The sequence below is a fragment of the Glycine max genome, chromosome 9, assembly GCF_000004515.6.
Source record: "Glycine max cultivar Williams 82 chromosome 9, Glycine_max_v4.0, whole genome shotgun sequence".
Classification (NCBI taxonomy): domain Eukaryota; kingdom Viridiplantae; phylum Streptophyta; class Magnoliopsida; order Fabales; family Fabaceae; genus Glycine; species Glycine max.
In genome coordinates, this window is record NC_038245.2 from 45,068,867 (window position 1) to 45,083,302 (window position 14,436).

General features: G+C 32.5%; 1 protein-coding gene across 1 annotated transcript; it reads left to right on the plus strand.

Moving 5' to 3' along the window:
- Nucleotides 1-11,153, plus strand: LOC100788743 (pentatricopeptide repeat-containing protein MRL1, chloroplastic). Its single transcript, XM_006587607.4, has 19 exons — nucleotides 1-462; nucleotides 771-1,536; nucleotides 1,671-1,944; nucleotides 2,194-2,257; nucleotides 2,340-2,484; nucleotides 2,567-2,682; nucleotides 2,781-2,909; nucleotides 3,019-3,192; nucleotides 3,279-3,443; nucleotides 3,662-3,802; nucleotides 4,408-4,507; nucleotides 5,527-5,635; nucleotides 5,728-5,819; nucleotides 7,046-7,136; nucleotides 7,481-7,712; nucleotides 7,810-7,902; nucleotides 8,804-8,852; nucleotides 9,597-9,690; nucleotides 10,441-11,153. The coding sequence occupies exons 1-19, from the start codon at nucleotides 106-108 to the stop codon at nucleotides 10,700-10,702; spliced, it is 3,453 nt and encodes a 1,150-aa protein (XP_006587670.1). The 5' UTR covers nucleotides 1-105; the 3' UTR covers nucleotides 10,703-11,153.
- Nucleotides 11,154-14,436: the final 3,283 nt, after the last annotated feature.

The following is a 14,436-nucleotide window of genomic DNA, read 5'->3' on the forward strand; positions in this document are numbered from 1 at the left end:
TTGCTGCTTCAAAACAAGCTACTACTATACTATATCTGCTCTCCTCTCCTTGCTGCTAGTAAATGCTAATCCACTTTCTCCTCTCTCTCTCTTCCTTCTTCATCCATGGAAGTTAACCTCTCTCTCAACCACCACCGCGCCCTCACTCTAACCACCTCCCGCACTCCCTCCCTCTCCGCTCTCCGCACACACTTCCTCGGTTCCACACACACTCTCCGCCCTCCTCCTCCGACGCCACTCTCTCTTCGCTCCAGAAACAGAAACAAACGCAACAACAACAACAACAACAACAACAACAGCAACTTAGGTCTTCTTCGCTTCCAATCCCCGCGCTTCGTCTTCAAGGCCTCCTTCCATTCCCACTCCGTCATCGTCGTTGTTATCGTCGTCACTCTCTCCGCCGTTTCCTGGCTCCACTTCACTCTCAACAAGAAAAAAAATAAGACCACTCTTAACCACCAGGTCATCCAATTTCACTAATTCACTTCTTTTAAATTTACTTGTATCAATTTGTTTGGAAATTATTCAGCTTAGATTATTTAGATGCATTATTTAGTGATATTGATAAGCTGCTAAAATGTCGCTGTCAAAGTTCCTTGTCTTCGTAAATTGATTGCTTCTATTCTCTTTCTATAATTAGATACACTTCTTTTATTGTCTTTTAGATAGAGTATTTCTGCTGCGAAAAAATGTAATTTGTTAATTGATTGCGTGTATTCTGTTTCTATAATTAGCACCTTCCTGACTTCTTTTTTTACAAACAAATACAGAGACGGGGACATGCGAAATTTGCGTTATCATCGCAAGGATTTAATGTTGGGAACCGGATCATTGATAGGGAGATTCTTGGTTATACAGAATTTCAAAGGGAAAAAAACACACTGACTGAGATTGGCAAGTTGAAGGATCACCATGGGGAAGACTTCCGTGTCTTTGAGGACAACGAAATCCACATTCCGTTTTTGAAATCATCAGTGGTGCAAGAAGTGGCCCTTGCCGCCACCGAGACTTCGGAGTCGCCATCTTCTTCTGTTCTTGACTCTGGTGCCAATAATAATAATAATAAGGATAATAATGGTTCCAAGGTATTGGATGAGGCTTTTTTATCTGTGCCTTTCTCACCAAGTTCATTACAACCTCTAGAGTTTGCTGAGGAAATGGCTATACAAGTGGAAGAAAGTCAAGATAAAGTTGACTCTGATGATGAGTTGCCTTTGAATATGGTTGAATCTGAACATACTGCTTCTTCTGTTTCTGTAAACAATGCACTGACAACAGTCGATGAACATACTAAAGAAAAAATTGAACTTGGTGCTATCGACAATGATATCCTTTTTGGTGAATCAGTTAGGGAAGGGCTGTACATGTTTTATGAGGTTAACAAGCCTGCAACCAGATCCATGACACCACTTAGTAGTTTAAAGTCATTATCTCCCCGTGCTTCTTTTATGAATAAAAAAGGATTGGCCTCAGTGATGGGAAATGGCGCACTAAAAGGATCAGGGTTATCTACAGATATTCCTCTACAAAGTGCAGGTAATTACATGAAAGAAAATGCATTATCATATCATTTCATCCATGTTATAATTGGTCAAATCTTTACATAGTATCATGATGAACTGTCCAAAATATAAAGAAAACTTCTATGTAAACCGTGTTTATTGATTCAGAACATGTCAAAGGAGCAGTTAAAATTTCCAGTCATAATAAAGAAGGCTACCCTCCACAACATGTGAGTAAAAACTTGAGGAAAGGTGGCATCTCTTTAAGAGAAATGGAAAGGAACAGTATGGATCACAACAGTAAAATTTTTTTGCCTCTGAATGCTCACTCGATCAACGTGCATGTTGATCAGACAAATGGTCAATTCAGGGTGCATGATGGTCCAAAAATGGATCCTTCAGAGCTTCTAAGCAAATATAATAATTTGCTAAAAGTTGAAAGGTAATTTGCTAACCTGATCTGCCTCCTATGAGCACTGATAAACAGAATCTTGTTAATTTATGAGAATACTACTAGCTGGAATTTTAGACATGAAACAAATTTGCTTTCAATGAAACAATGAGGTGAAACTCCTCCCTTCACCTCTTTCTTATTTGTTGACTATATCATGATCATGATGCCCATCTGACCTACTTTTACTATTACTTTTAAGCTTGAGGAGCTTATCCCAAAGTACATTGATTTTGTTAGGTTACATGAATGTGTAGAATTGCTTAAAGATATGGAAACAAAGGGTTTATTAGACATGACTAAGGTACATGCGTCTTTCTGGCTGTTACTTGATATTCTGTTCTTCAATATTATGTTTTTCTTACATGCCTATTTTCTGGTTATAGGTTTATCATGCTAAGTTTTTTAACATCTGCAAGAAACGAAAGGCTGTCAAAGAAGCTTTTGATTTCATTAGGCTCATTCCAAATCCAATGCTGAGTACATTTAATATGCTTATGTCAGTGTGTGCAAGCTCCCAAGATTCAGAAGGTAAATATCCTGGTTAGTTACCCTCTAAAATGTTCCTTCTTTGTCATCTTTTCAGTTCATGGCATTTGTATTGTGTATTCAGGGGCTTTTCAGGTTTTGCAGCTTCTTAAGGATGCTCGACTAGAACCTGATTGCAAACTTTATACCACTCTGATATTAACTTGTGCAAAGAGTGGGAAAGTTGATCTAATGTTTGAAGTACAATATCTCTCTTCAACTCACCATAGCATGATATTATTAAATGTAATATTTTTGTAAATTCCGTATCCATTAAAAATGTTAATCTGTATGCTCAGGTGTTTCACAAGATGGTTAATTCTGGAGTGGAACCTAATGTTCATACCTATGGAGCACTTATTGATGGTTGTGCTAGAGCTGGGCAAGTGGCTAAAGCATTTGGTGCTTATGGAATTATGAGGTCAAAGGTACAATTATTGCAAAATGTATTTCTAAAGAACTATATTCACAGTGGTATGAGTTGAGTTCCTCCCAGTTTTTTAATTGTACATGCTGATGTGATGTTTAATGCAGTAGAATGTGAAGCCAGATCGTGTTGTATTCAATGCACTTATAGCTGCTTGTGCCCAATCAGGAGCATTAGATCGTGCTTTTGATGTGTTAGCAGAAATGACAGCTGAAACACAGCCCATCGACCCTGATCACGTAACTATAGGAGCATTGTTGAAAGCATGCACAAAAGCTGGTCAGGTGTGATTTCTTTCTTCCCCTATCACTGTTTATTGTACTGTACTCTAAATCTATTTAATGTTTAACAATATTCTATTTTTTTGCAGGTTGAACGAGCAAAAGAAGTGTACAAGATGGTACAAAAATATAACATAAAGGGTTGTCCAGAAGTTTACACCATTGCCATTAATTCTTGCAGCCAAACTGGAGATTGGGAATTTGCTCATACTGTATACAATGACATGACCCAGAAAGGGATCCTCCCAGATGAGGTACCTTTTTTTTTTGAAAAAATGTTTTTGATATGGAATTATGTATTATTAAAATCTTTTAGTTTTAGTGGATTTTAAAACATAATAATAATGGGCAGTAAATAAAAGCTTAATAATAATGCTTTTATTTTATGGTGGTTTCTTGAATTGATTCTTGTATGCAAAGTTTTATCCTTTCTCTGCTGTTGTTTGCTTACTGAAGTTTGTTCATCATGCAGATATTTCTGAGTGCACTAATAGATGTTGCTGGTCATGCTAAAAAGCTGGATGCTGCCTTTGATGTCCTGCAAGAAGCCCGTAAAGGAGGAATACTTATTGGAATAATGTCATATAGCTCATTGATGGGTGCCTGTAGCAATGTATGTCTGGTTAAGTAATATGATTTTAGTTGAAAAGAAAAGGAAAACAAGATTGGCATGGATGAATATGAAAAATCATTAATGAGTCTGGTCTTACCCAGGGCAATCTTTTAGTCATGAAATAAAAAAAATTGGATTATGGATTTTGTAGAGTATGCATAATAAAAGGTAAAGGAACTGAAATGGATTGAAGGTCTGTTTATGGACAGTAGAGTGCATTTGAAATGTTTTTATTTTTATTTTAATAAAGTCATTAATTTAGGAAATTCAATTCATTTAATGACTGTTATTAGGTTTTCTACTAGGGGAGTGGGGATGTAATGAAGTATGGGTTTCTTATAATTTTTTGGACATTTTAGTTATTGATTTTAATTAAGAAATGTATGGATGTAGAATATTTTAGTTTATGTGTAGTATATTAAGGATTTTTTGTTCTTGTTGATGACTCTGAATCTAGAAACTAAAAAAGATGTAGTACAAGTAGACCTGAGACAACAGATGTGTACGTTTATGTTTCTTTTCCATGTAAGTTATGTTTCTTCAAATCTTTTGTCCCCTGCATTGAATTCACCATGCTACTAACTAGTGGCAAATGCTTATTCCAGGCAAGAAATTGGCAGAAAGCATTGGAGCTATATGAATATCTTAAATCTCTTAAATTGACAATAACAGTTTCAACAGTTAATGCTTTGCTCACTGCACTTTGTAAGTTTGACTTTTTTCTTTCTTTCTTTTGTTGATCATTACATTCATTCAGGTTCTTGAAGCTGTGAATTCTTTATGCTTCACAGCTTCAGCACTAAATGTTTGATTAGGAAGCTGTTCAATAGCTTGGAAAAGTAGTTCCTTTTAAAAAAATAACTGCAAATTTAAAGGTCTGTGAGTTCAGGGAAGTTTAATTTAATAGGATTAGTAAACATAAACATATCCGAAGATAGAGAGATAAGAGAGACCAAAGGAGACTCATCACATGACTAGACAGCTAAAGCTAACATTTCCTTGAAAATGTACTCTTCATTCATTCTTGGGTAATAACAGCTAAAGCTCGACTTGGGACAAGTGTTGACAAGGAAATGAGCCACTACTTACACAGACAAATAAATACCTGAATTTAAAACTCTGAATGTAAGTACTAAAATGCCCCTAGGAATATAATCTCAAGTTCTTAGCCAATGCAACAACTCTAATAACTTGTCACATATGGCAACCAGAATTAAAAAAATGAGAGGAATAAAGAGAGAATAATAATGGAGAGGTGGTAAGAAAGAGTGAGAAAAATAGAGAGAATTTTATGGTGAAAATGCTAATCTGCCTCAACACCATTACAGTTACTGAGTACTTTTTTATACAGGTAACTGAAATTCTAATTACAGAAAGCAACTTTTAACAAACTTGTAGATGAACTCAGTAACTTGCTAACTGAAACTATAACCAAAGTGCCAAAATATGACATAACTATTAAGATATGATAAGGGCAGTGTAAATTAAGATAAATTCCAAAATGATTTGACTTTATTTAATGTTTCTTTTCCTAAAGCATTTCTTGTAAAACACATGGGTGGCAACCCTCTCTACCTTAGTTTTGCTTGAATTATGGTTACTTCCAACTTTGTTTTCAATTTTAGAGCTGCTGCAGTTGTTTCCCCGATCTGTGCATTTGCATTGTTTAACTTTAGCTGATTAGTGGGAAAATGGAGTTTAAACATTGTAAGAGTTTCCTACAGGTGATGGAGATCAATTTCAGAAGGCTTTGGAGGTTTTATTTGAAATGAAAGGATTAGGATTGCGCCCAAACAGTATCACATTCTCAATACTTATAGTGGCAAGTGAGAAGTAAGTGGTCTAAGTAAGAGGATTGTGTCATCAAATTAATGTTTAGTTTAGGTTCTTTCTCAACCAATTTCCTATTTTGCCTGCATTGATAGAAAGGATGATATGGAGGCAGCTCAGATGCTCCTTTCTCTAGCTAAAAAAGATGGTGTAGTCCCTAATCTCATCATGTGTCGATGCATAATTGGTGAGTCTCATTGGATTTTGTTAGATTCAATTATGGTCCTATATTGTTCAGCTTAATCAAGTTTTTTCTTTGATATTGCTTTTAAAATGACCTGTTTATTGCATTACTTCTATTTATACCTTTACCTTCCACATTAGGAGCTATATTCTTAAAAAATTGTTGTCTCATTATGTGATGTTTGCAAATACATTGAAAATTGTTGTTATAGATTCTCTTGCATTTTTCTTTTGTTTCATTACCTTTAAAGCCCAAATACTTATAACTTAATACAACATGGGTACAATATGATACATATACAGGATATGAAAAATTCTTAAAAATTCAAGATATGATATGATTAGCATTAAATTTGTTAATATGAATTAAAAACAAAAACATTTTACATAAATTTACTATGTAAAGAGACATATCCTTTCTCATTAATATGCAATCACATTAGTGGATGGTGAACACTATTTAAAAGAAAGAAAAAGAAACTTGTGATCATAGCAAAAGACCATATCAAAATATGTTCTTTCCCCGATGAACATTTCATAAAATTTTGTATTTTCTCCCAACCTTTATTAGAGCATCACAAAAAAGCATCATAGTTCTGTTCAAAAGAAGTTGTGAGTTGTGACTATAATTTTTAGTCCTATTGAAAAGAAGTTTTGGCTCTATAAATTTGCCTTCTTTTCGCTATATATTTAAGATATAAAGGAAGAGAATAGACTTGTATTGGAGCTGTGTAATTTAATCCTATTCGAAGCATCAGAGGTGTATTCCAAATGTATCAATAATTTTCTAAGAAAATAATTTTCTTTTGGAAAATACTCCTTGGATAGCATACATGTATTTGTATCGTATATAAGTATAGCAGCAATACTTTGTCATTTTTTTGGAGTATATTGGCTTTATAGATTCTTACATATTCTTTCACAATTTGCATGTTTTCCTGTTAGTTAATTGTGTGCAATTGCATAGGAAATATTCCTATAAGGCCATTTCATATTAAAAAAATATAGAAATCAGGATGAACTCTTATTCCTCCACCTAAATAAATAAAAAATGCATTACTCTCATGATATGCATTGAATTTTATTTATGGGATTAGTTCTTAATTTTCTGAGAACTTCAAGCAAAAGGTCATGGATATTGGTTATCATGTGGCTCAAATCTATTCATATTTTATGCCTTGAGAGTTTTATGGTTTGTAAATTCTGATAGCGCTTTGATTTCTTTGAAAGGAATGTGCCAGCGAAGATTTGAGAAGGCTTGCTTTGTTGGTGAGCCTGTTTTATCTTTTGACTCAGGACGGCCACAAGTTGATAATAAATGGTATATGTTCTTTAATTTTTGCAAGTCTTTTAAGACACGATTATTTAACTGTTTATTTATGCATAGACATTCTTTTACATTTTTATTTTTTCAATTTATGCATGTCAGGATGCTGCTTTTTTATAGTGAAACTATTGCATTTCAATAACATTTTGTTTGAAATAATTTTTTTTTTCTCATTCTTACCCAATTGACTCTGTCAAAGAAACTAACTAATAACATGAGGAAGTCTGTAAATCTCCATTCCCTGTTTTTATGACCATTAATTTTCTCAGGCTTCTCTTCTAGATTTTTTTTTTTTTTTTTTTTTTGTGGAAGTCTAATGCTGCTTTTACTCTATAAAGGACATCACTGGCCTTAATGGTGTATCGTGAAACAATTGAAGCCGGTGAAAAACCTACAAGTGAAATATTGTCGCAAATTCTGGGATGCCTGCAACTCCCTTATGATACATCTGTGAAAAATAGACTTGTTGAGAACCTAGGAGTAAGCATGGAAACTTCAAGAAGCTCAAACCTCTGTTCATTAATGGATGGATTTGGTGAATATGATCCTCGTGCTTTTTCAATACTTGAGGTCAGTATGGAGCTGAAACTAATTCTATTCAGTATATTATGTCTTATTGTTTCTAATGGAACCTGGACCATCATACGATGTTGTAATAATTGTGTAGGAATCTGCTTCACACGGAGTTGTTCCATCTGTATCCCTTAAAGTGAGTCCTGTTGTTATTGATGCTAAGGAATTGAATGCTTCTACTGCTGAGGTGAGCTTGTCTAACTCCAATTATTATTTATGTTGCATAAAAGGTTTGCTTCTTAACTGTGAAAGGCTAGAGAAAGAGAGAAATTATGTGGCGGATTCATTAACTCAATTGTATTTGGGGATTACAATCACTGTTTTTCCATTTATAGGTGTTGGAAAAGCCACCTAAATTGTGGTCACCCCTATATAGAGGAGGTGTGTTGAAAGTCCCACATAGCGGCTAGCTATGGGCAAAAGGGGACATGTTGAAGTCCCACATCAACTAAAGATAGTGCCGAGATAAACTATATTAGTGGGGAACAATCCTTATCTTATAAGCTGATTTTTTAGGGTTAAGTTAGTCTCATAACTCACTATCTAACAATAGGAACTAGGTCAGGTATAAGTAACATACCCAAGCCCAGCCCATCCCATAGTCACCAAAGCCTTCCTATGCTTACTATATTCCAAGATTAACTAACAAGCTTAAAGTTCATTCACATTGTTGCAGAAAAAAGTGCTTTAGAGTCATTGCACATATAATTTGCACAGGAGATAAATAAATGGAAATATTTTTACCTACATTAAATTATCTTTTAGTTTTTACTCGTTTTTTTGGGAGATTTTCTACCTTTTTTTTTTTCTGTATGTGTGCAGTACTCTTAGGTTTTATTTTATAACCACATTTGATATTTGGTGTATATATGCAATCTACTATGATACTAATGTGCAGATTTGCTCCAAAATTTGAATGATGGATACAATAGCCTCTTGTTTTCCTTCATCACTGTTCACGTCTCTTTCATACTTTGTATACATCTGAAACATTTGCAAATTTGACCAGCAAACATATGCAGTAGATAGACATTTGTGCTACCGTAATTGTTAAATCCATATCCCTAAATCCATGAAAATGTTAACAGGTATACCTCATAACAGTTTTGAAAGGTCTCAAGCATCGACTAGCAGCAGGTAATATTATCATAATTTAATAATACCGTGCTACATTTTACTCGTTGAACTTTTCATTCAAAGAAAGATTTTCTATTCTTATCTTTATTTATAATTCTTTTGGGAGATCAATTGAAACTTTAAAAATGAGTTAATTTGCTAATTTGAGTTTATTTACATGAAACATACTGATATATGGATAAGGAAATGAATTCAATCTACGGTGTAAGTTGATATTTCATTTTTTCTGATTCCTTTGCTATGATAGTATGGAAAGGAAAAGCTGGCAACAGACGATTAACAAAAATATGCTTTATTTTTATTTACTTGGGTATCATTATCTGCTTCAACACAACATGATTATCAAACATAAGCTAGTCAATCTGCATCCCATAGTACGGCTTTATCTTTCCTTCTATTTTATGATTTTGCTGACAATATAAGGACTTGTTTTCTGGTACTATGCAACAAATATTGTGAACAAAACCTTGTTTCAAAATGGATCAATCTCTTGGTGATCCATTTTGAAATTTTCAATTGGTGATGATTTAAGTCTACAACTTGCAGTTTTTCTTTTAATATACTATTTCAGGATTCTATTTTTTCCTTTTAACCATCTTTTTTTAAGTAAACTTTATTAATAATTACCATAGGTGTATTTACTACGTGTTTACTAAACCAACAGATGACAATGGTAGAAAATATTACATTACATATCGTCTACTGACTTCTTTGGTCGGGATCCCCATGAAATCTTCTTTGCAGGTGCAAGATTGCCCAATATAATCATTTTATTGCCTGTAGAGAAAACAGAAGTTGTGTCTCCGAAGTGGAAGAAGAATATTAACCTTGGAGGAAGGTGAGATAGTCAATCACAAATGCATCCATTGTCAACATGTTTTTTAACCATATAGTTGCCCCACATATCTGCAACAATCCATATTTCAAACGTACAATATGAACTACTATCCAAATTTGTTGAGTCAGAGGAACACACTTTTATGTTTAAATGCACGAAGCCTATATATAGATATTTTTGGTTGCTAAATCAAATAGGGAAATCTTAATGGACGTTGTTCTGTTGGTGCTGTTTTCCAATGAAAACACATCATGTCTATTAGTTATTACATGTGTTATATTTTCATTGATGATCCATTACATTTGTACAAAATGGCATATTTTTTTGGCTGCCATTTGTATATTTTACTGATAGTGATTTTTGTGAGTCATTCCGTATTTGACACATCCACGAGTTAGTAACAAGATGTATATGTAAAATACAATATCTTAAGTGGTCAGTGGTCAAATGGCACGAGCAAGTCAAATTTCAAGTTTCTTAAATTTTTCTTAATAGTTTTAAGCTGGTGATTGACTACCCCTGGTAATATGTATTTACTTGCAGGTTCATCTGAGTATTTTTGCTGTTTGCATTATATTTTATGGAGATTGTTTGTCATAAATGTCTGATTTACATGTGACTGAAAAATTGGAAGGTGTTATTGTGTGAAGTTATTCAATTTTTTTAGTTTGAAATTCTCTCTTGTACAATGTGTTCAGAAAATACTGTTTAAGAAATTTGTATGACAAATATGCAATATTTTGGCTTCAGAGCTGGCCAAGCAGTTGGAGCGTTATTGAGGAGGCTTCAGATTCCTCACCAGGGTAGTGAATCGAATGGGAAGCTTAGAATTGGTGGTTTGGCTCTGAAAAAATGGTTTCAGCCGAAACTTGCATATCCATTCAGTGTTAATATGGGATCTCCAACATTCAGTGGAAAACCAGGTGATTGGAACTCATCCCTATCACGACTGGGCAAAAGTATTAGTAATCAGCAACGAAACATCCGAACTGGCAATCTGTCTTTGGATTAAGTGTACATGTATTATTTTTGCCTAATACTATCTTTCCTGTCCCCTCTCCACTAATGGTTTTTCAATATATAAGTTGAAAGCTCCTTCATCCTAATGGTATAATAGAAGAGTGATTTAGACCCAAGAAAGCAGATAATGCCTTCTTGAGTGCTGAGGCCAATAAATGCTAGGAGCAGGGAAAGTGTAGGACATCTCAGCAAGTTCATTTTGGTGAACAAGGTCATACCCGCGATAGAATACAAATGGCACAGAACTCGTTCTTTTGTGATTACCTGCAGCTATGTCATGGCCTTTGCAACGCGGATTATATATAAATATATGTATGATGATAGAGATCCAGATATTTCATGTATGTGCTGTTGTTATATGTATTTTTTTTGTCAAGAATTCTCCAATGTAAACTAAAAAATAGGCAAATGGGAAAAAATCAGATGTTTTTCATTGATATTTATATAAGCTCTTCTACTATGTTCTATCATTCTATTTGATAATGATCTCGTCCCTTTAGTGTGTGTTTGGATTAAGGTTGAATTATTTAAAATCGTATTGAAAATATCAATTAACATGATTTTAGATAAATATTCATTTACATTGAGAAATTGATTTAGGATTCAAAATTAATTTTAAGTTGAAGGTAAGAGTATTCCGAGGTCCATGTTGACCCATGACTCAATCCGATCCAATTATATTGGGTTAGATTTCAAAAGTGTTTGAGTTAGATTAAATGTAATTCAATATGGACATGATTATATTCGGGTTGGACAATGGGTTGTGAGTTGTCAACCTCTAATCCAACCCGATCCAATCCTATAATAATAATAATAAAAATATTAATATTATTAATAAAAATATAATAAAGGTTAAATTGTAATTTTGATTTTTCTAATTTTTTAAATTCATAATTTTGGTCAACTTGATTTTTAATTGTAACATTTGATCTCTAGTCTCATAAATTAGCGATTTTGGTCCCCTTGATAGTTTATTAACAAACAATTTTGATTAATAGAGTTATTAAGTTAATTATAAATTAATTAAAAATTGTTAATTATTAAAAGCTTTAATAAAAAATTATTAATTCTAATTCTCTACAATATTGTGTTCCTCCTCTTTTCTGTAAATACCTCTTTCACCTCATCTCTGTAAGCTAGTTCACTTACAACAACACCACATTAGGATTCATAATTTTTTTATTAAAGTTTTTGAATGATTAATAATTTTTATTTAATTTTATAATTAATTTAATAATTTTATTAATCATAATTATTAGTTAATAATTTATTAGGAGACCAAAATTGTCAATTTATAAAATTAGGAGATCAAATTCACAATTCAAAATTAAATGGACCAAAATCATGGATTTAAAAAAGTAAGGGATTGAAATACAATTTAACCTATAATAAAATACAAAAAAATAATGAAAATCTAAAATTTCTTTATGCAAAAAATTTGCATATTCTTTATAATTATATTATACATTTAAAAAAATTGTTTCTAAAAATCTGTTCTAAATTTTTAAATTTTTAAATTTCATGACCGGATTGACCAAACCTGACTAATTTGATCATAATTGAATTGAATTTGATCATGATTGAGTTGAGTTTGACAACAAAATCATTAGAATCCAACCCAGTCCAACCCCAGATTTTTTAATTGGGTTGGATGATGAGTTTTTTTTAAACTTAACCTAACTCAACCCGTGTACACCCCTAGTTGAAGGGATTTTAGGTAGTTTTTTAAGTAGTTAAGAGATATTTTTTTATGTAAAGTAAGAAAAGAAAGAAAATAAAGAAGTTTGAATAAATAATACATGCCTTGATAGTTTAAAAGTTTTATACACTCTCATCCAATTGTAAATAATCATGTATTGATAATTTTGTTATGTTTATCATATTTATCTTAAAAGTAATAAGGATGAATTCTAATTGATTGATAGTGTATAAACTTTTTGGATAACAATTTAGGTCAATTAAAAGTCAAAAAATATTTAAATAAAAATAATGTAATGATTTTGGTGATAAAATTACAATATCTCTTTTTATATAAAATTAATATTTTATCAATATACAAAGAGTTTAATTTTTAAACCCTGGTTGTCAGCCAAATCAAAGATAATTGCTTATATAATTTTTAAGATAATTATTTAAATGTTAACAAATTTATTATGTATGACAATTTATAATGACTTAAATATATTTTTCTCTCTAAGATATATCTCTTTTTTAGATTGTTACTTATTCAAGATATATATATATATATATATATATATATATATATATATATATATATATATATATATATATATATATATATATATATATATATATATATATATATATATATATATATATATATATATATATATATATATATATATATATATATATATATATATATATATATATATATAATTTTGTTAGCTAACATTTCAAGTTTTTTGACTTTGGTTCACATCATCACATTCATGTTAGCGAATAACGTGTCCATATTTTTATTGGTGTTATTGTCAACTTAGTCGATGCTAACTTCAGATATGAGATTGTACAAAATCTATCTCAATACTATAACTCCATCTTCTTCCACGGTCCACAGACAGCGACAACAGCGACGTTGAAAATGGAGTAGGACTAGTATGCTATGACGATGAAGGCAAGGATGAAAATGGTGGTGACGGAAGTGAGCCAGGTTAAGAGGAAGGTTTTTCGGGTGTTGTGTTGATGGTAATGCCGATGACAATGAGGAGAATGGTGACAGAGAGAGGATCGAGAGGACAATGGTGAGGCTGGTGCGGAGGCGGGCCTATTGCCCAATGACCATGAAGATGCCAAACCCCACCATGGACCTCTCCAGTTAACAGGAGAGTAGTAGAGTGGAGATGATCCCAATTCCTTTTGCACAATCTCAGATCTAAAGTTAGCGTCGACTAAGCCGACAATAACAACAACAATAAAATGTTATTGGATGGCATGACAATGATGTGACAATAATAATATGATATTTTATTTGTCACATTATCACTTAATGTATCAACACTAATGTCAGATACCAAAGCCAAAAAACTAGAAATGTCATGTAGCAAAATATAAAAAAAAATTGAATAAGTAACGATCTTAAAAAAAAGAAGATATATCTCAGTTATGAAAAATATATTTGTTAGGAAGTCTCACATCGCTTGTCACAGTTCTTGGAGTGCAGTTTATATATGTGTTGGACAACTTCACTTAGTGCCAATTGATTTTAAATTGAAATCTAACATGGTATCAGAGCCTATAGTTCGTCTTAGTCTATAACCCGTCTTAGTTTTCTCCACCATGTTGGCGACTCGCCTATATCGGCGGCCTCTATTTAAATCGATTTATAACTGTAATATATTCAAACATTTAATAACTCCAATTATCTCAACTCGTTCATTTCTTATCTAACTAGTAACTACATTTCGCTATATAAAGAAATAAATAAACTAGAAACTACAAGATGCCGCCCCGCGGCTGCAATTGAACTGTGGAGACGAAAATTAATTTTCAATAACGGTTTTAAAACAATAAAAAAATAAATTGTGGATCGGAGTTTAAAGGTGAGACAAGAGAGTAGAATTAGTTACAATTGGCATGGCGATCAATTAATTTTGATTCTCCAGACAGTTAATACATTTTGAGCGAACATAGTTGTAGTAAGAAATAGAAGATTTTTTGTTTGTCAAAATGAGTGAGTTAGAATGAAAAGGCAAATTAAAGTGG